Source organism: Pieris rapae, chromosome 23 (assembly GCF_905147795.1).
Source record: "Pieris rapae chromosome 23, ilPieRapa1.1, whole genome shotgun sequence".
Taxonomy (NCBI): domain Eukaryota; kingdom Metazoa; phylum Arthropoda; class Insecta; order Lepidoptera; family Pieridae; genus Pieris; species Pieris rapae.
The window spans coordinates 241,574-262,008 of NC_059531.1; the positions used below are offsets into that span (position 1 = coordinate 241,574).

At 48.7% G+C, this 20,435-nt stretch overlaps 10 protein-coding genes across 10 annotated transcripts; all 10 read left to right on the forward strand.

Annotated features, from left to right (window-relative positions):
• The first annotated feature begins 2,148 nt into the window (after nucleotides 1–2,148).
• On the forward strand, nucleotides 2,149–2,640 carry LOC123690278 (histone H4). The gene has a single exon (XM_045633505.1). The coding sequence runs from the start codon at nucleotides 2,242–2,244 to the stop codon at nucleotides 2,551–2,553; it is 312 nt and encodes a 103-aa protein (XP_045489461.1). The 5' UTR covers nucleotides 2,149–2,241; the 3' UTR covers nucleotides 2,554–2,640.
• A 1,102-nt stretch (nucleotides 2,641–3,742) lies between these two features.
• Nucleotides 3,743–4,934, forward strand: LOC123690272 (late histone H1-like). Its single transcript, XM_045633499.1, has one exon. The coding sequence runs from the start codon at nucleotides 3,833–3,835 to the stop codon at nucleotides 4,652–4,654; it is 822 nt and encodes a 273-aa protein (XP_045489455.1). The 5' UTR covers nucleotides 3,743–3,832; the 3' UTR covers nucleotides 4,655–4,934.
• Nucleotides 4,935–6,088: 1,154 nt separating this feature from the next.
• LOC123690302 (histone H2A) lies at nucleotides 6,089–6,616 on the forward strand. The gene has a single exon (XM_045633552.1). The coding sequence runs from the start codon at nucleotides 6,147–6,149 to the stop codon at nucleotides 6,519–6,521; it is 375 nt and encodes a 124-aa protein (XP_045489508.1). The 5' UTR covers nucleotides 6,089–6,146; the 3' UTR covers nucleotides 6,522–6,616.
• A 643-nt stretch (nucleotides 6,617–7,259) lies between these two features.
• Nucleotides 7,260–7,865, forward strand: LOC123690303 (histone H2B). Its single transcript, XM_045633561.1, has one exon. The coding sequence runs from the start codon at nucleotides 7,328–7,330 to the stop codon at nucleotides 7,700–7,702; it is 375 nt and encodes a 124-aa protein (XP_045489517.1). The 5' UTR covers nucleotides 7,260–7,327; the 3' UTR covers nucleotides 7,703–7,865.
• A 1,837-nt stretch (nucleotides 7,866–9,702) lies between these two features.
• LOC123690203 (histone H4) lies at nucleotides 9,703–10,260 on the forward strand. The gene has a single exon (XM_045633326.1). It carries the CDS (start codon nucleotides 9,862–9,864, stop codon nucleotides 10,171–10,173), a length of 312 nt encoding a protein of 103 aa, XP_045489282.1. The 5' UTR covers nucleotides 9,703–9,861; the 3' UTR covers nucleotides 10,174–10,260.
• A 1,102-nt stretch (nucleotides 10,261–11,362) lies between these two features.
• LOC123690199 (late histone H1-like) lies at nucleotides 11,363–12,554 on the forward strand. The gene has a single exon (XM_045633321.1). The coding sequence runs from the start codon at nucleotides 11,453–11,455 to the stop codon at nucleotides 12,272–12,274; it is 822 nt and encodes a 273-aa protein (XP_045489277.1). The 5' UTR covers nucleotides 11,363–11,452; the 3' UTR covers nucleotides 12,275–12,554.
• Nucleotides 12,555–13,708: 1,154 nt separating this feature from the next.
• LOC123690201 (histone H2A) lies at nucleotides 13,709–14,236 on the forward strand. The gene has a single exon (XM_045633324.1). The coding sequence runs from the start codon at nucleotides 13,767–13,769 to the stop codon at nucleotides 14,139–14,141; it is 375 nt and encodes a 124-aa protein (XP_045489280.1). The 5' UTR covers nucleotides 13,709–13,766; the 3' UTR covers nucleotides 14,142–14,236.
• Nucleotides 14,237–14,888: 652 nt separating this feature from the next.
• On the forward strand, nucleotides 14,889–15,485 carry LOC123690200 (histone H2B). Its single transcript, XM_045633323.1, has one exon. It carries the CDS (start codon nucleotides 14,948–14,950, stop codon nucleotides 15,320–15,322), a length of 375 nt encoding a protein of 124 aa, XP_045489279.1. The 5' UTR covers nucleotides 14,889–14,947; the 3' UTR covers nucleotides 15,323–15,485.
• A 1,837-nt stretch (nucleotides 15,486–17,322) lies between these two features.
• On the forward strand, nucleotides 17,323–17,880 carry LOC123690202 (histone H4). Its single transcript, XM_045633325.1, has one exon. The coding sequence runs from the start codon at nucleotides 17,482–17,484 to the stop codon at nucleotides 17,791–17,793; it is 312 nt and encodes a 103-aa protein (XP_045489281.1). The 5' UTR covers nucleotides 17,323–17,481; the 3' UTR covers nucleotides 17,794–17,880.
• Nucleotides 17,881–18,982: 1,102 nt separating this feature from the next.
• Nucleotides 18,983–20,174, forward strand: LOC123690198 (late histone H1-like). The gene has a single exon (XM_045633320.1). The coding sequence runs from the start codon at nucleotides 19,073–19,075 to the stop codon at nucleotides 19,892–19,894; it is 822 nt and encodes a 273-aa protein (XP_045489276.1). The 5' UTR covers nucleotides 18,983–19,072; the 3' UTR covers nucleotides 19,895–20,174.
• Nucleotides 20,175–20,435: the final 261 nt, after the last annotated feature.

A 20,435-nucleotide genomic window follows, 5' to 3' on the forward strand; every position in this document is an offset into this window, starting at 1 on the left:
GCAGTGGCAGCACAATCGCTGCCCCGTGCTGAAGACAAAGCTGAACCGCCTCGCCGAACGGGTCAAGAAAGAGTTGGCCGCCCACGCCCAGCGCTCCTGGGAGCAAGCGCTGGGGGAGGCGACCACCGAGCCCACACGCCTCCACCAACTCTGCCGCCGCCTCTATAGGACTCCAGAGCCGAAGCGTCCGCTACGCGACGGCAACGGCGCCATCACCTATGACGACAACGATCGGGCCGAAATCTTCGCCGAGCACCTCCAGCGCCAATTCTCACCGAACGCCGCGGCATGCCCAGCGCGCGTGGCCGAGGTCGAGAGCGCTGTCGAGGGCTGGCTAGCTCGCCCGATCCCACCCGATGACGACCCCATTGCCTTTTCGCCTTCACAAGTGCGGAAGGCGATACTCCGGCTGCCACTGAAGAAGGCGCCGGGACCGGACGGCATCACCCACCAGGCGCTGCGCCACCTACCCATGAGGTGGATAGTCGCGCTGGCGCGCCTCTTCACGGGGATCATCCGGTCCCTACACTTCCCCAGTACCTGGAAAGAGGGCAAGGTGATCCTACTGCCGAAGCCCGGAAAGGATTACACCCGACCGGAGAGCTACCGGCCTATCACCTTGCTCTCAACTCAGTCGAAGCTGTTCGAGAGGCTGTTGCTGCAGAGGACCTACAAATACCTGCAGCCGAGGCCCGAGCAGTTCGGCTTCCGCGGCGAGCACAGCACCACGCTGCAGCTGACGAAGGTGCTCTTCACTGCAGCCGCGGCCCTCAACAAGAAGGAAGGGGCCGCCGCCGTGATGCTGGACATGGAGAAGGCCTTCGACCGTGTCTGGCACGATGGCCTCGTGCTGAAGCTCGCCGAGTCTCCACTGCCCCGCCGTATAGTCGCCGTGCTCCGCGCCTTTCTCACCGACCGCACGTTCTACGTTGCGACGGGAGAGGCTGCGTCGAGACCGCGACCCATCACGGCGGGCGTCCCACAGGGCAGCGTGCTATCGCCGCTGCTGTACACTACTTACACGGACGACGTCCCCTGCCCGAGCGGGTGTAGCCTGGCCCTCTTCGCCGACGACACGGCGTACGTGGCCACCTCGCTCAACACCAAGGCAGCAGCGGCGAAGCTCCAACGCGCTCTGGACCTCCTGCCAGAGTGGCTGAACAAGTGGAGACTAGCCGCCAACCCTACCAAGACACAGGCGATCGCCTTCGGCCGGAGTTGGTTGCCGCCGCCCCTGCGATTCCTGGACCAGGACGTGCCGTGGAAGACGCCGGTCACCTACTTAGGGGTCACCATCGACCGGAATCTGACCATGCGGCACCACGTCAAGAGGATCGTAGGAAGAGCGAAGGGGGTGTCGAGCAAACTCCGCCCCCTATTCACCGGCAACATACCCATCCGTACTAAGCTCGCGCTGTACAAGCAGTACGTGCGCCCACATCTCACGTACGCGGCGCCGGCGTGGTACTCCTACACTAAGGAGGCCCACCGGCAGAGACTGCGCGCCGTGCAGAACACATGCCTGAGGCGCGCAGTGGGGGCCCCCCGCTACGTGAGAAACGCCACCATAGCGCGAGACCTGCGGATGGAGTCCATCGACGAGTTCGTCGCGCGACTCGCGAAGGGGATGTTCGATCGAGCGGATGGCTCTCAGCATCCCCATCTCCAAAACATCGCGCCATGGCACTCCAGGCCGCCAGATCGCCTGCGGTATCCGCGTGAGCTACTCTCCGCGGATGCCGATACCACCGGACATGACACCAGGGCAGCAGCCGCGGCTTCGACCGCTGGTCGCCTCGCTGGGCCTCCCCCGGGGCTACCGGGGGTCTCACCCGGCGGAGCTTGACCGCGAGCCGCGCAGCGCGCTGCCCGATACCACCGACCACGACACCAGGGTCAAGTCGAGATTACTCCTTGACCCCACACTACCACCGGATTGACACCCCGGACAAGACCCCATCGGCTGCGCGCAGCGAGTCGAGCCATTGTTCCTCGCGCGCAGCAGCCCCCACCAAGGGCTATTAGCCCGCCCCCGTACCGCCCTGTATCAGCAGGGCGCGAACAAACAATCCACCCGATAGAGACCCATACTCGAACGGGCTTAAGCATCCCCCTTGCGAGGGAGGATGTAACAATTACAAGTCCGCGAAGCGCATTGTAACAGTGATCGTCGTACGTGACACACGTACGTAGTGCTGGTGATTTTTCTAAGAAGTACAGTTAATTCAGAGACAATCAACGATGACCGGCCGCGGTAAGGGAGGAAAGGGATTGGGAAAAGGTGGCGCGAAGCGTCACAGGAAGGTGCTCCGTGATAACATCCAGGGTATCACCAAGCCGGCGATTCGGCGTCTGGCGCGCAGGGGTGGAGTGAAACGTATCTCCGGTCTGATATACGAGGAGACTCGCGGTGTTCTCAAGGTTTTCCTCGAGAACGTCATCCGCGACGCGGTAACCTACACGGAGCACGCCAAGAGGAAGACCGTCACCGCCATGGACGTCGTGTACGCTCTGAAGCGCCAGGGCCGCACCCTCTACGGTTTCGGCGGTTAAGTTGATTAATTGTTGTCTGTCGTATACATACTTAGGTATATGACGGATATTTTTCAACAAGTAAAAAAGGCCCTTTTCAGGGCCGCATATGTTTCTATTATAAAAATAAAACGTATCAAAACGACTAAACGACACCCACCCACAATTAGTTTTAAGCTACCAATATAAATAAATAATTTAATAAATTACCAATCGATAAATGATTGATTGAATAATACTTTTCATAATATTATCGACTACTATTACTGCTGATACTAATGCTAACTATCCACTAGTGGCATGTTAATATAAAGTTTTCGTACTGTATGTACACGAGTACGGCGTTAGCAGTCGCTCTCGTCGTCATAATAATATTATATCGCAAACGATAAGTATAGTATGTACACATACTATTATAGAGAGATAGCGGTTAGGTTATTATGTTATGCTTAGACATTGAAAATTAAGAATATAGGTGTGCTAATGCTAGGTTGCGACCGAACAGCATCGCTCCCGGTTGCGTCAATGAAATTTTTGCTTTGAATTTATATAGATCTCGCGTGCTTCTCGATCGATGTGTTTGATAAATACTTATAATTAATTTAATCGGACATTTCGACGAGCTCACTAGACTTATTTCGTTTCGTAAATAATATTAATGCTACTACGGAGCAAAGACGAAAGAGAACGCGCGCGCGTCCACGGCCTCGTCTCGGGAGCGCGGTGCTGTCCTACAACATGTCGCATTCGATGCGTTAAAATCGATCGTAATCCTAATATATCGCCGAAACGAATGGATCCCGTTGAACCTCGGAATCTTGAGCTCCGCCCTCGGAGGTCGCGCGCGCGGCCACCTTTCGCTTTAATTGTTTAATTCGCGATTTAAACTGGACGGTACGCGCGCGACTCGACAATAACAAACTTCAAACGCGGATGCCCGACGCGCGCGACCGCCTGGAGCCCCGCCCGACTGCCCGACCGGTGGCCGATATCGTAGACTATCGATCGCCAACGAGATTTCCACCGATTTTTCGTTTGATAATCATCAAAAATCCGATGAGACCGAGACGTGTTAGTGAAAAGTTTCACACTCGAATACGAGAAAACGCACGCAGCCGACGAAGCTCTCGTCGCGGTATACCGATTCGTCTGGCCGGCGCTCACTAGCGCCGCGCACTCTTTACGCACATATTATTATCATCCACCTAGTACGATAATATTATACTACTACATAATATTATAACAATAATATAATTAGTGTGACTGTGTGATTCATATAATTGAAAAAGAAAAGAAAATAATGGCCGACACCGCAGTAGCATCGGAGACACCCGCGCCGGCGACGCCCGCCAAGAAGGCACCGAAAGCGGCAGCGGCCGCCAAGAAACCCAAGGCGAGACCGACGCACCCCAAGACCTCCGAAATGGTGAACAGCGCGATCAAGGAGCTCAAGGAGAGGAGCGGATCGTCCCTGCAGGCGATCAAGAAGTACATCGCCTCGAATTATAGCCTCGACGCCGAGAGGTTGGCGCCGTTCATAAGAAAGTATCTCAAGCGTGCCGTCGCCTCCGGCACCCTGATTCAGACGAAGGGCAAGGGCGCATCGGGCTCGTTCAAGATAGACAGCAAGTCTGGTACCGGCGGCGCCGCTAAGAAGGCGACGGCCGCCTCCGCGTCCTCCGGCGGCAGGGGCTCCGGCGCGGCGGCGTCCTCCGCGGCCAAATCGGCGAAGAAGCCGAGCGCACCCGCCAAGAAGACCGCCGCGAGCGCCGGCGCCAGGAGCAAGAAGGCCGCCGCCGCCGCGTCGGCATCGGCCGCCGGGTCCGCCTCCCCGGCCAAAGCGGGCGGCAGGGGCGTCGCCGCCAAAGACAAGAAGGCGGCGGCTGCGGCCAAGAGGAAGCCGGTCGCTGCGGCCGCACCGAAGAAGGGTCGCGCCGCCGCCGCCGCCGCGGCGTCCGGCAAGGGCGCGTCGAGCAACGCGGCCGCGTCCAAGGCGAAGAGGAGCGCGAAGCCACCGACCAAGAAACCTAAGGCCCCCAAACCGAAGAAGGCCGCCGCCGCCGCGCCCAAATCGAAGGCCGCCACCACCGCGAAAAAGGCGTCGGCCGCTTCCAAGAAGTGAACGCGACCATCCACGTTCAATAAGCACGAGCCGCCGCACCGTGTTCGCGTACGCTGACCACCGAGTAGCGGGAGCGGAAGGAGGGTCACCGGCCACCGGACCAGCGACGAGCGCATCGCAAGTGGTCGGTTGTGTCGATGTCGTATATTATTATTGTAATAATAGACGCACGCACAAACACGCCACACAAAAAGCCCTTTTCAGGGCTAACATATGTTTCAATGATGGGCTGCCGTTGAGCCGTCGAGAGTATCAAACGAATAAACGCACAAAAAAATATTATATTATATTGAATCCTAAAAATCTACATATATATACAAATAATATATAGCCATTCCATGTTGTCGCAGGTGCTACAAACTATCAAAATTGTCCAATTGTCGCTAGTTTACCGGCTGGTGATACATATCCTATATTATATAAATAATAAAACATGCGACATAGGTAGTTGTTAAATTGTCCAATAATGAAGGCAGCGAGAGTGAGAGAGGCAGATTATGTACCTATGTATAAGTATGTAGGTGTGTCTTAATATTTTAACACCTTATTCTAATATTATATTAGTTAGCAACTCACCGTCGCAGCAGCGCCGTATCACACACACACGAAACACAAAATCGCCACCGCCACCTGCTAACCACGGTCGGTTCTCTGTATCGAGATCGCACTCACTTCACACTCGAGAAATACAACAAAAAAAAAAAATGCAATGCAGCACCGCGACCACTACTTCCTCTTCGCGATAACAATCCCTTCGGCCGCTCGAGATGCGCCTCCTTCGCCGCCCGAGTGCCCGACTGTTGCCAAATGTAAAAACAATACATGTACCCAATTATCAACAGATGTTATGAGGTGCAATAAAATTTGGCGGGCCAAGACAAAAGACAATAGACAATGGACACACCCCCGCCACCACCCCCACCGGTTCCTATTTAATAAACAAATTCTAAACAAATAACCAAATATGTAATATAAAAATATGTAATAATGGGCGTTTTACACGATTACACAACAGTACATAAAAACGAAAACACGAAACCGGTACACGTTCAAACAAAAAAGATAAAACACACAATAAATATTTGGAATAAAGATTCTAAACAAATAACCAAATACGTAATATAATAATATCTATCTGTATGTATATATATTTTTTTGTATGTATGTATGTATGTATGTATGCATGTAATTTTCATTCTTATTATTATTATTTTTAATTCTAATTCCACGTAATATGTAGATCTTACACACGTGACCGAAGCCCGCGCTCCCCCTCTCGCGCCCCTCACTAACGCTCGCTCGCTGAGCCGGCGGCACCCAATCGCGTTTAATAGCGCAGAGTCGTCGACGTCGTTTCTCGTCACACCCGGCCAGTTGGTTGAACACCGTCCGAATTCATATATAATATGAATTCGTAGCGGCTTGAAAAAAAAATAAGTAACCTGTCGGTTAGTTTTCAGTGAGTTGTGCAGTGCCCAAATAATCAAACGCAATGTCCGGACGTGGCAAGGGAGGCAAGGTCAAGGGAAAGGCAAAGTCGCGTTCCAACCGCGCAGGTCTCCAGTTCCCGGTGGGTCGTATCCACAGGCTGCTCAGGAAGGGCAACTACGCCGAGAGGGTCGGTGCCGGTGCGCCGGTGTACCTAGCGGCCGTTATGGAGTACCTGGCGGCTGAAGTGCTCGAGTTGGCCGGTAACGCGGCCCGTGACAACAAAAAGACCAGGATCATACCGCGTCACCTGCAGCTGGCCATTCGTAACGACGAGGAGCTCAACAAGCTGCTCTCCGGCGTGACCATCGCACAGGGCGGTGTACTGCCTAACATTCAGGCGGTCCTTCTCCCCAAGAAGACCGAGAAGAAGACATAAATTATAATAGCAACGACTGGAGTCTCGTCCAATTATTGTTATTATTCGTGTCGTTGTCAACTCGACGACCTAAAAGGCCCTTTTCAGGGCCGCAATATGATTCATAAAATCGCAATGATCGTGTGGTACGGCCACCGTGCCACCGTGATTTGTTAGATAAATGTATCAGCGACAATAAACGTTCCACACGTCACTATTCACAAAAATTATATACTAAGTACCTACTACTATAAATATGCTTCTATCAAAAAAATTGACTCAATTACCTACTTATTACAATGTGTATATACAATATCGAGTTGTATTTATTTTTTTATTCTTGACAATATTATTTACTTACAACAACAATAATAATAATAAATAAAAATAAAAACAACAATCGAACATGTAGACACGCCCGAAATTCACATTGCTCACGCATAATCCAATCAGTAATAATGAGACAATACATACAATACAGGCATACTGTTATACTACGTTATTATTGTTATTATTTTTAAATAACCATAAATAAACCGTGTCAGAGGGAGAAGGAGATAGAGACGGAGATATACATAATATAACGCCCCGCTCCCTCCGCCGTCGCCGTTCACCCCCCTCGCGCCCCAACACGCGGCGTCCTAACGGTAACGACGCCGTCGATTGGCGGCCGCGAAACGTTTCCTATGTAACGCCGGACCAGTCGCCAGAGCACTTTTCAAAGTGAAGTTTACTGAAGTGAGGTCCAAAAAATATTTCAAATCACAAGTCTAGTGTCTCTCGTTGTTGTCGATACATAGTTTGTGACTGCCTATCTATCGTTCACTATGCCACCAAAGACCAGCGGCAAGGCGGCCAAGAAGTCCGGCAAGGCGCAGAAGAACATATCCAAATCGGACAAAAAGAAAAAGAAGCACAAGAGGAAGGAGAGCTACGCCATTTACATCTACAAGGTACTGAAGCAGGTGCATCCCGACACCGGTATCTCTTCGAAGGCGATGTCAATCATGAACTCGTTCGTGAACGACATCTTCGAGAGGATCGCGGCGGAGGCGTCCCGTCTCGCACACTACAACAAGCGTTCGACGATCACGTCCCGCGAGGTGCAGACCTCCGTGAGGCTCCTGCTGCCCGGCGAGCTCGCCAAGCACGCCGTCAGCGAGGGCACCAAGGCCGTCACCAAGTACACCAGCTCCAAGTGAGCGTCGCGGCGCGGTGGGACAACGGCGGCGGCGGCGTAGGACCAGCACCATCGTCTCGGCGCCGGCGATTTCTCTCTTATATTATTATACGTAATGAAAGTATAATGAGAGCGATTGACTATGATCATCATCATCATGAAAACGGCCCTTTTCAGGGCCACAATATCTATCCGAAGAGTTTGGTGTGTGTGTGTGAACCACACACCACAACGCACAGTATCAACGATAAACGAAAAAAAAAAAAAAAAAATATATATATATATATATAAATTAACAATCCCTCTATTATCAAGTACTTTTACCTATAAACCGATAAACAATTATATTAAGTGTAAAAACTATCATGAATATGAAACTTAAAAATTAAAAAAAAAAAAAGACAATAGTCTCGGTGTACATAATTATATATATATATATATATTTATCTCACTCTCTCTCCATCTCTCTCTCTGTCTCTTATTTTATATATTATATAATATTTTGTACATGCACAGAATTTTGTATGTTTAATTAGTGTTGTCCACTGATCAGTGAAAAGTAATGTAAATTCAACTTATTTAACGCGATTAAAGACAAATGAACGTTTTAATTTTTGTTAGTTACCTATTTATTATTGTTATAAACAATTTCATTTTAGATAGGTCTCGTAAATGTCCCGACACACCCGCCCGTCCCGTTCGAGCTCGGTTCGACGTTATATATAAATGCGGCCCAATAGTTTTAAAGGTGTTTATATCATCATCGCAAGCGATACGCGACGGACGTGTCCACACATCGTACATAATATAATAAAGTTTGCATTCAGTCGAGTCGAGTGAGTGAGTGAGAGCAGTCGTCGTAATGGCACGTACTAAGCAGACAGCCCGTAAGTCCACCGGAGGTAAGGCGCCGCGAAAGCAGCTCGCCACCAAGGCGGCCCGCAAGAGCGCTCCAGCCACCGGCGGCGTGAAGAAGCCTCACCGTTACAGGCCCGGTACCGTCGCTCTGAGAGAGATCCGTCGCTACCAGAAGAGTACCGAGCTGTTGATCCGCAAGTTGCCGTTCCAGCGTCTGGTGAGGGAGATCGCGCAGGACTTCAAGACCGACCTCAGGTTCCAGAGCTCCGCCGTGATGGCGCTTCAGGAGGCGAGCGAGGCGTATCTGGTGGGCCTCTTCGAGGACACCAACCTGTGCGCCATTCACGCCAAGCGAGTGACGATCATGCCCAAGGACATCCAACTGGCGAGACGCATTCGCGGCGAGCGTGCTTAATTTTGCGCAGCCGCTGCTAAATAATAATAATATTATAATATTATTATTACAACAAAAGGCCCTTTTCAGGGCCGCATATAATTCAAATGATGTGCTTCACAGACAGACATCACGTATCGAACGAATAAAACGAACGTTATACAAAGTCAAAAGGCTTTATTTAGGCTAACATTAAGAATAATTAACCTAATATAATATAAAACAATTAATTTATTGAAATTATTAAATTAATAATTATTTTCGAGATCGATATAACGTAAATGAGGCAGGCGCCTATCGCACTGTGTGTCTCTATGATATTTTCTATTATGCGTCAGCATAATATATTTTCGACTTCAAAGGCAAATGCCGACAACAATATTTGCGAGCCACCATTGTTTCACTGTTTCTTAGAAAACAATTGCACAATAATGACTTTCTATTATATGTATTTATGGCACCACTTCAGGAATTTATGACTCTTGTTGACGCGTGCTGTAGCTCAGTGTGTGTACCAGGTGTTAATTTTTTTTTTGTTTAGTTAATTGTTAAATGTGTTAAATTTTTGCGGTGATTTGTTTTTTTTTCTGTTATTGCGTATTGTTTTCAATTCATGCGTATCGACATATTTTATTATTCATCGGTTTTATTTTGCTTCTTTATGTACATAGTTATTGTAGTTATTTATTTATTTATACATACATAAAATCATAATAATAAGAACGAATCTCACACACCGAACGCCGCTGCCCCGCTGCCTCTCTCCCCTCTGCCCCGTTTATATGCGAGGTCCTAGCTGTCCGAAATCTATATATACAGCACGATTGGTAAGCGCGAAGCGCATTGTAACAGTGATCGTCGTACGTGACACACGTACGTAGTGCTGGTGATTTTTCTAAGAAGTACAGTTAATTCAGAGACAATCAACGATGACCGGCCGCGGTAAGGGAGGAAAGGGATTGGGAAAAGGTGGCGCGAAGCGTCACAGGAAGGTGCTCCGTGATAACATCCAGGGTATCACCAAGCCGGCGATTCGGCGTCTGGCGCGCAGGGGTGGAGTGAAACGTATCTCCGGTCTGATATACGAGGAGACTCGCGGTGTTCTCAAGGTTTTCCTCGAGAACGTCATCCGCGACGCGGTAACCTACACGGAGCACGCCAAGAGGAAGACCGTCACCGCCATGGACGTCGTGTACGCTCTGAAGCGCCAGGGCCGCACCCTCTACGGTTTCGGCGGTTAAGTTGATTAATTGTTGTCTGTCGTATACATACTTAGGTATATGACGGATATTTTTCAACAAGTAAAAAAGGCCCTTTTCAGGGCCGCATATGTTTCTATTATAAAAATAAAACGTATCAAAACGACTAAACGACACCCACCCACAATTAGTTTTAAGCTACCAATATAAATAAATAATTTAATAAATTACCAATCGATAAATGATTGATTGAATAATACTTTTCATAATATTATCGACTACTATTACTGCTGATACTAATGCTAACTATCCACTAGTGGCATGTTAATATAAAGTTTTCGTACTGTATGTACACGAGTACGGCGTTAGCAGTCGCTCTCGTCGTCATAATAATATTATATCGCAAACGATAAGTATAGTATGTACACATACTATTATAGAGAGATAGCGGTTAGGTTATTATGTTATGCTTAGACATTGAAAATTAAGAATATAGGTGTGCTAATGCTAGGTTGCGACCGAACAGCATCGCTCCCGGTTGCGTCAATGAAATTTTTGCTTTGAATTTATATAGATCTCGCGTGCTTCTCGATCGATGTGTTTGATAAATACTTATAATTAATTTAATCGGACATTTCGACGAGCTCACTAGACTTATTTCGTTTCGTAAATAATATTAATGCTACTACGGAGCAAAGACGAAAGAGAACGCGCGCGCGTCCACGGCCTCGTCTCGGGAGCGCGGTGCTGTCCTACAACATGTCGCATTCGATGCGTTAAAATCGATCGTAATCCTAATATATCGCCGAAACGAATGGATCCCGTTGAACCTCGGAATCTTGAGCTCCGCCCTCGGAGGTCGCGCGCGCGGCCACCTTTCGCTTTAATTGTTTAATTCGCGATTTAAACTGGACGGTACGCGCGCGACTCGACAATAACAAACTTCAAACGCGGATGCCCGACGCGCGCGACCGCCTGGAGCCCCGCCCGACTGCCCGACCGGTGGCCGATATCGTAGACTATCGATCGCCAACGAGATTTCCACCGATTTTTCGTTTGATAATCATCAAAAATCCGATGAGACCGAGACGTGTTAGTGAAAAGTTTCACACTCGAATACGAGAAAACGCACGCAGCCGACGAAGCTCTCGTCGCGGTATACCGATTCGTCTGGCCGGCGCTCACTAGCGCCGCGCACTCTTTACGCACATATTATTATCATCCACCTAGTACGATAATATTATACTACTACATAATATTATAACAATAATATAATTAGTGTGACTGTGTGATTCATATAATTGAAAAAGAAAAGAAAATAATGGCCGACACCGCAGTAGCATCGGAGACACCCGCGCCGGCGACGCCCGCCAAGAAGGCACCGAAAGCGGCAGCGGCCGCCAAGAAACCCAAGGCGAGACCGACGCACCCCAAGACCTCCGAAATGGTGAACAGCGCGATCAAGGAGCTCAAGGAGAGGAGCGGATCGTCCCTGCAGGCGATCAAGAAGTACATCGCCTCGAATTATAGCCTCGACGCCGAGAGGTTGGCGCCGTTCATAAGAAAGTATCTCAAGCGTGCCGTCGCCTCCGGCACCCTGATTCAGACGAAGGGCAAGGGCGCATCGGGCTCGTTCAAGATAGACAGCAAGTCTGGTACCGGCGGCGCCGCTAAGAAGGCGACGGCCGCCTCCGCGTCCTCCGGCGGCAGGGGCTCCGGCGCGGCGGCGTCCTCCGCGGCCAAATCGGCGAAGAAGCCGAGCGCACCCGCCAAGAAGACCGCCGCGAGCGCCGGCGCCAGGAGCAAGAAGGCCGCCGCCGCCGCGTCGGCATCGGCCGCCGGGTCCGCCTCCCCGGCCAAAGCGGGCGGCAGGGGCGTCGCCGCCAAAGACAAGAAGGCGGCGGCTGCGGCCAAGAGGAAGCCGGTCGCTGCGGCCGCACCGAAGAAGGGTCGCGCCGCCGCCGCCGCCGCGGCGTCCGGCAAGGGCGCGTCGAGCAACGCGGCCGCGTCCAAGGCGAAGAGGAGCGCGAAGCCACCGACCAAGAAACCTAAGGCCCCCAAACCGAAGAAGGCCGCCGCCGCCGCGCCCAAATCGAAGGCCGCCACCACCGCGAAAAAGGCGTCGGCCGCTTCCAAGAAGTGAACGCGACCATCCACGTTCAATAAGCACGAGCCGCCGCACCGTGTTCGCGTACGCTGACCACCGAGTAGCGGGAGCGGAAGGAGGGTCACCGGCCACCGGACCAGCGACGAGCGCATCGCAAGTGGTCGGTTGTGTCGATGTCGTATATTATTATTGTAATAATAGACGCACGCACAAACACGCCACACAAAAAGCCCTTTTCAGGGCTAACATATGTTTCAATGATGGGCTGCCGTTGAGCCGTCGAGAGTATCAAACGAATAAACGCACAAAAAAATATTATATTATATTGAATCCTAAAAATCTACATATATATACAAATAATATATAGCCATTCCATGTTGTCGCAGGTGCTACAAACTATCAAAATTGTCCAATTGTCGCTAGTTTACCGGCTGGTGATACATATCCTATATTATATAAATAATAAAACATGCGACATAGGTAGTTGTTAAATTGTCCAATAATGAAGGCAGCGAGAGTGAGAGAGGCAGATTATGTACCTATGTATAAGTATGTAGGTGTGTCTTAATATTTTAACACCTTATTCTAATATTATATTAGTTAGCAACTCACCGTCGCAGCAGCGCCGTATCACACACACACGAAACACAAAATCGCCACCGCCACCTGCTAACCACGGTCGGTTCTCTGTATCGAGATCGCACTCACTTCACACTCGAGAAATACAACAAAAAAAAAAAATGCAATGCAGCACCGCGACCACTACTTCCTCTTCGCGATAACAATCCCTTCGGCCGCTCGAGATGCGCCTCCTTCGCCGCCCGAGTGCCCGACTGTTGCCAAATGTAAAAACAATACATGTACCCAATTATCAACAGATGTTATGAGGTGCAATAAAATTTGGCGGGCCAAGACAAAAGACAATAGACAATGGACACACCCCCGCCACCACCCCCACCGGTTCCTATTTAATAAACAAATTCTAAACAAATAACCAAATATGTAATATAAAAATATGTAATAATGGGCGTTTTACACGATTACACAACAGTACATAAAAACGAAAACACGAAACCGGTACACGTTCAAACAAAAAAGATAAAACACACAATAAATATTTGGAATAAAGATTCTAAACAAATAACCAAATACGTAATATAATAATATCTATCTGTATGTATATATATTTTTTTGTATGTATGTATGTATGTATGTATGCATGTAATTTTCATTCTTATTATTATTATTTTTAATTCTAATTCCACGTAATATGTAGATCTTACACACGTGACCGAAGCCCGCGCTCCCCCTCTCGCGCCCCTCACTAACGCTCGCTCGCTGAGCCGGCGGCACCCAATCGCGTTTAATAGCGCAGAGTCGTCGACGTCGTTTCTCGTCACACCCGGCCAGTTGGTTGAACACCGTCCGAATTCATATATAATATGAATTCGTAGCTGCTTGAAAAAAAAATAAGTAACCTGTCGGTTAGTTTTCAGTGAGTTGTGCAGTGCCCAAATAATCAAACGCAATGTCCGGACGTGGCAAGGGAGGCAAGGTCAAGGGAAAGGCAAAGTCGCGTTCCAACCGCGCAGGTCTCCAGTTCCCGGTGGGTCGTATCCACAGGCTGCTCAGGAAGGGCAACTACGCCGAGAGGGTCGGTGCCGGTGCGCCGGTGTACCTAGCGGCCGTTATGGAGTACCTGGCGGCTGAAGTGCTCGAGTTGGCCGGTAACGCGGCCCGTGACAACAAAAAGACCAGGATCATACCGCGTCACCTGCAGCTGGCCATTCGTAACGACGAGGAGCTCAACAAGCTGCTCTCCGGCGTGACCATCGCACAGGGCGGTGTACTGCCTAACATTCAGGCGGTCCTTCTCCCCAAGAAGACCGAGAAGAAGACATAAATTATAATAGCAACGACTGGAGTCTCGTCCAATTATTGTTATTATTCGTGTCGTTGTCAACTCGACGACCTAAAAGGCCCTTTTCAGGGCCGCAATATGATTCATAAAATCGCAATGATCGTGTGGTACGGCCACCGTGCCACCGTGATTTGTTAGATAAATGTATCAGCGACAATAAACGTTCCACACGTCACTATTCACAAAAATTATATACTAAGTACCTACTACTATAAATATGCTTCTATCAAAAAAATTGACTCAATTACCTACTTATTACAATGTGTATATACAATATCGAGTTGTATTTATTTTTTTATTCTTGACAATATTATTTACTTACAACAACAATAATAATAATAAATAAAAATAAAAACAACAATCGAACATGTAGACACGCCCGAAATTCACATTGCTCACGCATAATCCAATCAGTAATAATGAGACAATACATACAATACAGGCATACTGTTATACTACGTTATTATTGTTATTATTTTTAAATAACCATAAATAAACCGTGTCAGAGGGAGAAGGAGATAGAGACGGAGATATACATAATATAACGCCCCGCTCCCTCCGCCGTCGCCGTTCACCCCCCTCGCGCCCCAACACGCGGCGTCCTAACGGTAACGACGCCGTCGATTGGCGGCCGCGAAACGTTTCCTATGTAACGCCGGACCAGTCGCCAGAGCACTTTTCAAAGTGAAGTTTACTGAAGTGAGGTCCAAAAAATATTTCAAATCACAAGTCTAGTGTCTCTCGTTGTTGTCGATACATAGTTTGTGACTGCCTATCTATCGTTCACTATGCCACCAAAGACCAGCGGCAAGGCGGCCAAGAAGTCCGGCAAGGCGCAGAAGAACATATCCAAATCGGACAAAAAGAAAAAGAAGCACAAGAGGAAGGAGAGCTACGCCATTTACATCTACAAGGTACTGAAGCAGGTGCATCCCGACACCGGTATCTCTTCGAAGGCGATGTCAATCATGAACTCGTTCGTGAACGACATCTTCGAGAGGATCGCGGCGGAGGCGTCCCGTCTCGCACACTACAACAAGCGTTCGACGATCACGTCCCGCGAGGTGCAGACCTCCGTGAGGCTCCTGCTGCCCGGCGAGCTCGCCAAGCACGCCGTCAGCGAGGGCACCAAGGCCGTCACCAAGTACACCAGCTCCAAGTGAGCGTCGCGGCGCGGTGGGACAACGGCGGCGGCGGCGTAGGACCAGCACCATCGTCTCGGCGCCGGCGATTTCTCTCTTATATTATTATACGTAATGAAAGTATAATGAGAGCGATTGACTATGATCATCATCATCATGAAAACGGCCCTTTTCAGGGCCACAATATCTATCCGAAGAGTTTGGTGTGTGTGTGTGAACCACACACCACAACGCACAGTATCAACGAAAAACGAAAAAAAAAAAAAAAAAATATATATATATATATATAAATTAACAATCCCTCTATTATCAAGTACTTTTACCTATAAACCGATAAACAATTATATTAAGTGTAAAAACTATCATGAATATGAAACTTAAAAATTAAAAAAAAAAAAAGACAATAGTCTCGGTGTACATAATTATATATATATATATATATTTATCTCACTCTCTCTCCATCTCTCTCTCTGTCTCTTATTTTATATATTATATAATATTTTGTACATGCACAGAATTTTGTATGTTTAATTAGTGTTGTCCACTGATCAGTGAAAAGTAATGTAAATTCAACTTATTTAACGCGATTAAAGACAAATGAACGTTTTAATTTTTGTTAGTTACCTATTTATTATTGTTATAAACAATTTCATTTTAGATAGGTCTCGTAAATGTCCCGACACACCCGCCCGTCCCGTTCGAGCTCGGTTCGACGTTATATATAAATGCGGCCCAATAGTTTTAAAGGTGTTTATATCATCATCGCAAGCGATACGCGACGGACGTGTCCACACATCGTACATAATATAATAAAGTTTGCATTCAGTCGAGTCGAGTGAGTGAGTGAGAGCAGTCGTCGTAATGGCACGTACTAAGCAGACAGCCCGTAAGTCCACCGGAGGTAAGGCGCCGCGAAAGCAGCTCGCCACCAAGGCGGCCCGCAAGAGCGCTCCAGCCACCGGCGGCGTGAAGAAGCCTCACCGTTACAGGCCCGGTACCGTCGCTCTGAGAGAGATCCGTCGCTACCAGAAGAGTACCGAGCTGTTGATCCGCAAGTTGCCGTTCCAGCGTCTGGTGAGGGAGATCGCGCAGGACTTCAAGACCGACCTCAGGTTCCAGAGCTCCGCCGTGATGGCGCTTCAGGAGGCGAGCGAGGCGTATCTGGTGGGCCTCTTCGAGGACACCAACCTGTGCGCCATTCACGCCAAGCGAGTGACGATCATGCCCAAGGACATCCAACTGGCGAGACGCATTCGCGGCGAGCGTGCTTAATTTTGCGCAGCCGCTGCTAAATAATAATAATATTATAATATTATTATTACAACAAAAGGCCCTTTTCAGGGCCGCATATAATTCAAATGATGTGCTTCACAGACAGACATCACGTATCGAACGAATAAAACGAACGTTATACAAAGTCAAAAGGCTTTATTTAGGCTAACATTAAGAATAATTAACCTAATATAATATAAAACAATTAATTTATTGAAATTATTAAATTAATAATTATTTTCGAGATCGATATAACGTAAATGAGGCAGGCGCCTATCGCACTGTGTGTCTCTATGATATTTTCTATTATGCGTCAGCATAATATATTTTCGACTTCAAAGGCAAATGCCGACAACAATATTTGCGAGCCACCATTGTTTCACTGTTTCTTAGAAAACAATTGCACAATAATGACTTTCTATTATATGTATTTATGGCACCACTTCAGGAATTTATGACTCTTGTTGACGCGTGCTGTAGCTCAGTGTGTGTACCAGGTGTTAATTTTTTTTTTGTTTAGTTAATTGTTAAATGTGTTAAATTTTTGCGGTGATTTGTTTTTTTTTCTGTTATTGCGTATTGTTTTCAATTCATGCGTATCGACATATTTTATTATTCATCGGTTTTATTTTGCTTCTTTATGTACATAGTTATTGTAGTTATTTATTTATTTATACATACATAAAATCATAATAATAAGAACGAATCTCACACACCGAACGCCGCTGCCCCGCTGCCTCTCTCCCCTCTGCCCCGTTTATATGCGAGGTCCTAGCTGTCCGAAATCTATATATACAGCACGATTGGTAAGCGCGAAGCGCATTGTAACAGTGATCGTCGTACGTGACACACGTACGTAGTGCTGGTGATTTTTCTAAGAAGTACAGTTAATTCAGAGACAATCAACGATGACCGGCCGCGGTAAGGGAGGAAAGGGATTGGGAAAAGGTGGCGCGAAGCGTCACAGGAAGGTGCTCCGTGATAACATCCAGGGTATCACCAAGCCGGCGATTCGGCGTCTGGCGCGCAGGGGTGGAGTGAAACGTATCTCCGGTCTGATATACGAGGAGACTCGCGGTGTTCTCAAGGTTTTCCTCGAGAACGTCATCCGCGACGCGGTAACCTACACGGAGCACGCCAAGAGGAAGACCGTCACCGCCATGGACGTCGTGTACGCTCTGAAGCGCCAGGGCCGCACCCTCTACGGTTTCGGCGGTTAAGTTGATTAATTGTTGTCTGTCGTATACATACTTAGGTATATGACGGATATTTTTCAACAAGTAAAAAAGGCCCTTTTCAGGGCCGCATATGTTTCTATTATAAAAATAAAACGTATCAAAACGACTAAACGACACCCACCCACAATTAGTTTTAAGCTACCAATATAAATAAATAATTTAATAAATTACCAATCGATAAATGATTGATTGAATAATACTTTTCATAATATTATCGACTACTATTACTGCTGATACTAATGCTAACTATCCACTAGTGGCATGTTAATATAAAGTTTTCGTACTGTATGTACACGAGTACGGCGTTAGCAGTCGCTCTCGTCGTCATAATAATATTATATCGCAAACGATAAGTATAGTATGTACACATACTATTATAGAGAGATAGCGGTTAGGTTATTATGTTATGCTTAGACATTGAAAATTAAGAATATAGGTGTGCTAATGCTAGGTTGCGACCGAACAGCATCGCTCCCGGTTGCGTCAATGAAATTTTTGCTTTGAATTTATATAGATCTCGCGTGCTTCTCGATCGATGTGTTTGATAAATACTTATAATTAATTTAATCGGACATTTCGACGAGCTCACTAGACTTATTTCGTTTCGTAAATAATATTAATGCTACTACGGAGCAAAGACGAAAGAGAACGCGCGCGCGTCCACGGCCTCGTCTCGGGAGCGCGGTGCTGTCCTACAACATGTCGCATTCGATGCGTTAAAATCGATCGTAATCCTAATATATCGCCGAAACGAATGGATCCCGTTGAACCTCGGAATCTTGAGCTCCGCCCTCGGAGGTCGCGCGCGCGGCCACCTTTCGCTTTAATTGTTTAATTCGCGATTTAAACTGGACGGTACGCGCGCGACTCGACAATAACAAACTTCAAACGCGGATGCCCGACGCGCGCGACCGCCTGGAGCCCCGCCCGACTGCCCGACCGGTGGCCGATATCGTAGACTATCGATCGCCAACGAGATTTCCACCGATTTTTCGTTTGATAATCATCAAAAATCCGATGAGACCGAGACGTGTTAGTGAAAAGTTTCACACTCGAATACGAGAAAACGCACGCAGCCGACGAAGCTCTCGTCGCGGTATACCGATTCGTCTGGCCGGCGCTCACTAGCGCCGCGCACTCTTTACGCACATATTATTATCATCCACCTAGTACGATAATATTATACTACTACATAATATTATAACAATAATATAATTAGTGTGACTGTGTGATTCATATAATTGAAAAAGAAAAGAAAATAATGGCCGACACCGCAGTAGCATCGGAGACACCCGCGCCGGCGACGCCCGCCAAGAAGGCACCGAAAGCGGCAGCGGCCGCCAAGAAACCCAAGGCGAGACCGACGCACCCCAAGACCTCCGAAATGGTGAACAGCGCGATCAAGGAGCTCAAGGAGAGGAGCGGATCGTCCCTGCAGGCGATCAAGAAGTACATCGCCTCGAATTATAGCCTCGACGCCGAGAGGTTGGCGCCGTTCATAAGAAAGTATCTCAAGCGTGCCGTCGCCTCCGGCACCCTGATTCAGACGAAGGGCAAGGGCGCATCGGGCTCGTTCAAGATAGACAGCAAGTCTGGTACCGGCGGCGCCGCTAAGAAGGCGACGGCCGCCTCCGCGTCCTCCGGCGGCAGGGGCTCCGGCGCGGCGGCGTCCTCCGCGGCCAAATCGGCGAAGAAGCCGAGCGCACCCGCCAAGAAGACCGCCGCGAGCGCCGGCGCCAGGAGCAAGAAGGCCGCCGCCGCCGCGTCGGCATCGGCCGCCGGGTCCGCCTCCCCGGCCAAAGCGGGCGGCAGGGGCGTCGCCGCCAAAGACAAGAAGGCGGCGGCTGCGGCCAAGAGGAAGCCGGTCGCTGCGGCCGCACCGAAGAAGGGTCGCGCCGCCGCCGCCGCCGCGGCGTCCGGCAAGGGCGCGTCGAGCAACGCGGCCGCGTCCAAGGCGAAGAGGAGCGCGAAGCCACCGACCAAGAAACCTAAGGCCCCCAAACCGAAGAAGGCCGCCGCCGCCGCGCCCAAATCGAAGGCCGCCACCACCGCGAAAAAGGCGTCGGCCGCTTCCAAGAAGTGAACGCGACCATCCACGTTCAATAAGCACGAGCCGCCGCACCGTGTTCGCGTACGCTGACCACCGAGTAGCGGGAGCGGAAGGAGGGTCACCGGCCACCGGACCAGCGACGAGCGCATCGCAAGTGGTCGGTTGTGTCGATGTCGTATATTATTATTGTAATAATAGACGCACGCACAAACACGCCACACAAAAAGCCCTTTTCAGGGCTAACATATGTTTCAATGATGGGCTGCCGTTGAGCCGTCGAGAGTATCAAACGAATAAACGCACAAAAAAATATTATATTATATTGAATCCTAAAAATCTACATATATATACAAATAATATATAGCCATTCCATGTTGTCGCAGGTGCTACAAACTATCAAAATTGTCCAATTGTCGCTAGTTTACCGGCTGGTGATACATATCCTATATTATATAAATAATAAAACATGCGACATAGGTAGTTGTTAAATTGTCCAATAATGAAGGCAGCGAGAGTGAGAGAGGCAGATTATGTACCTATGTATAAGTATGTAGGTGTGTCTTAATATTTTAAC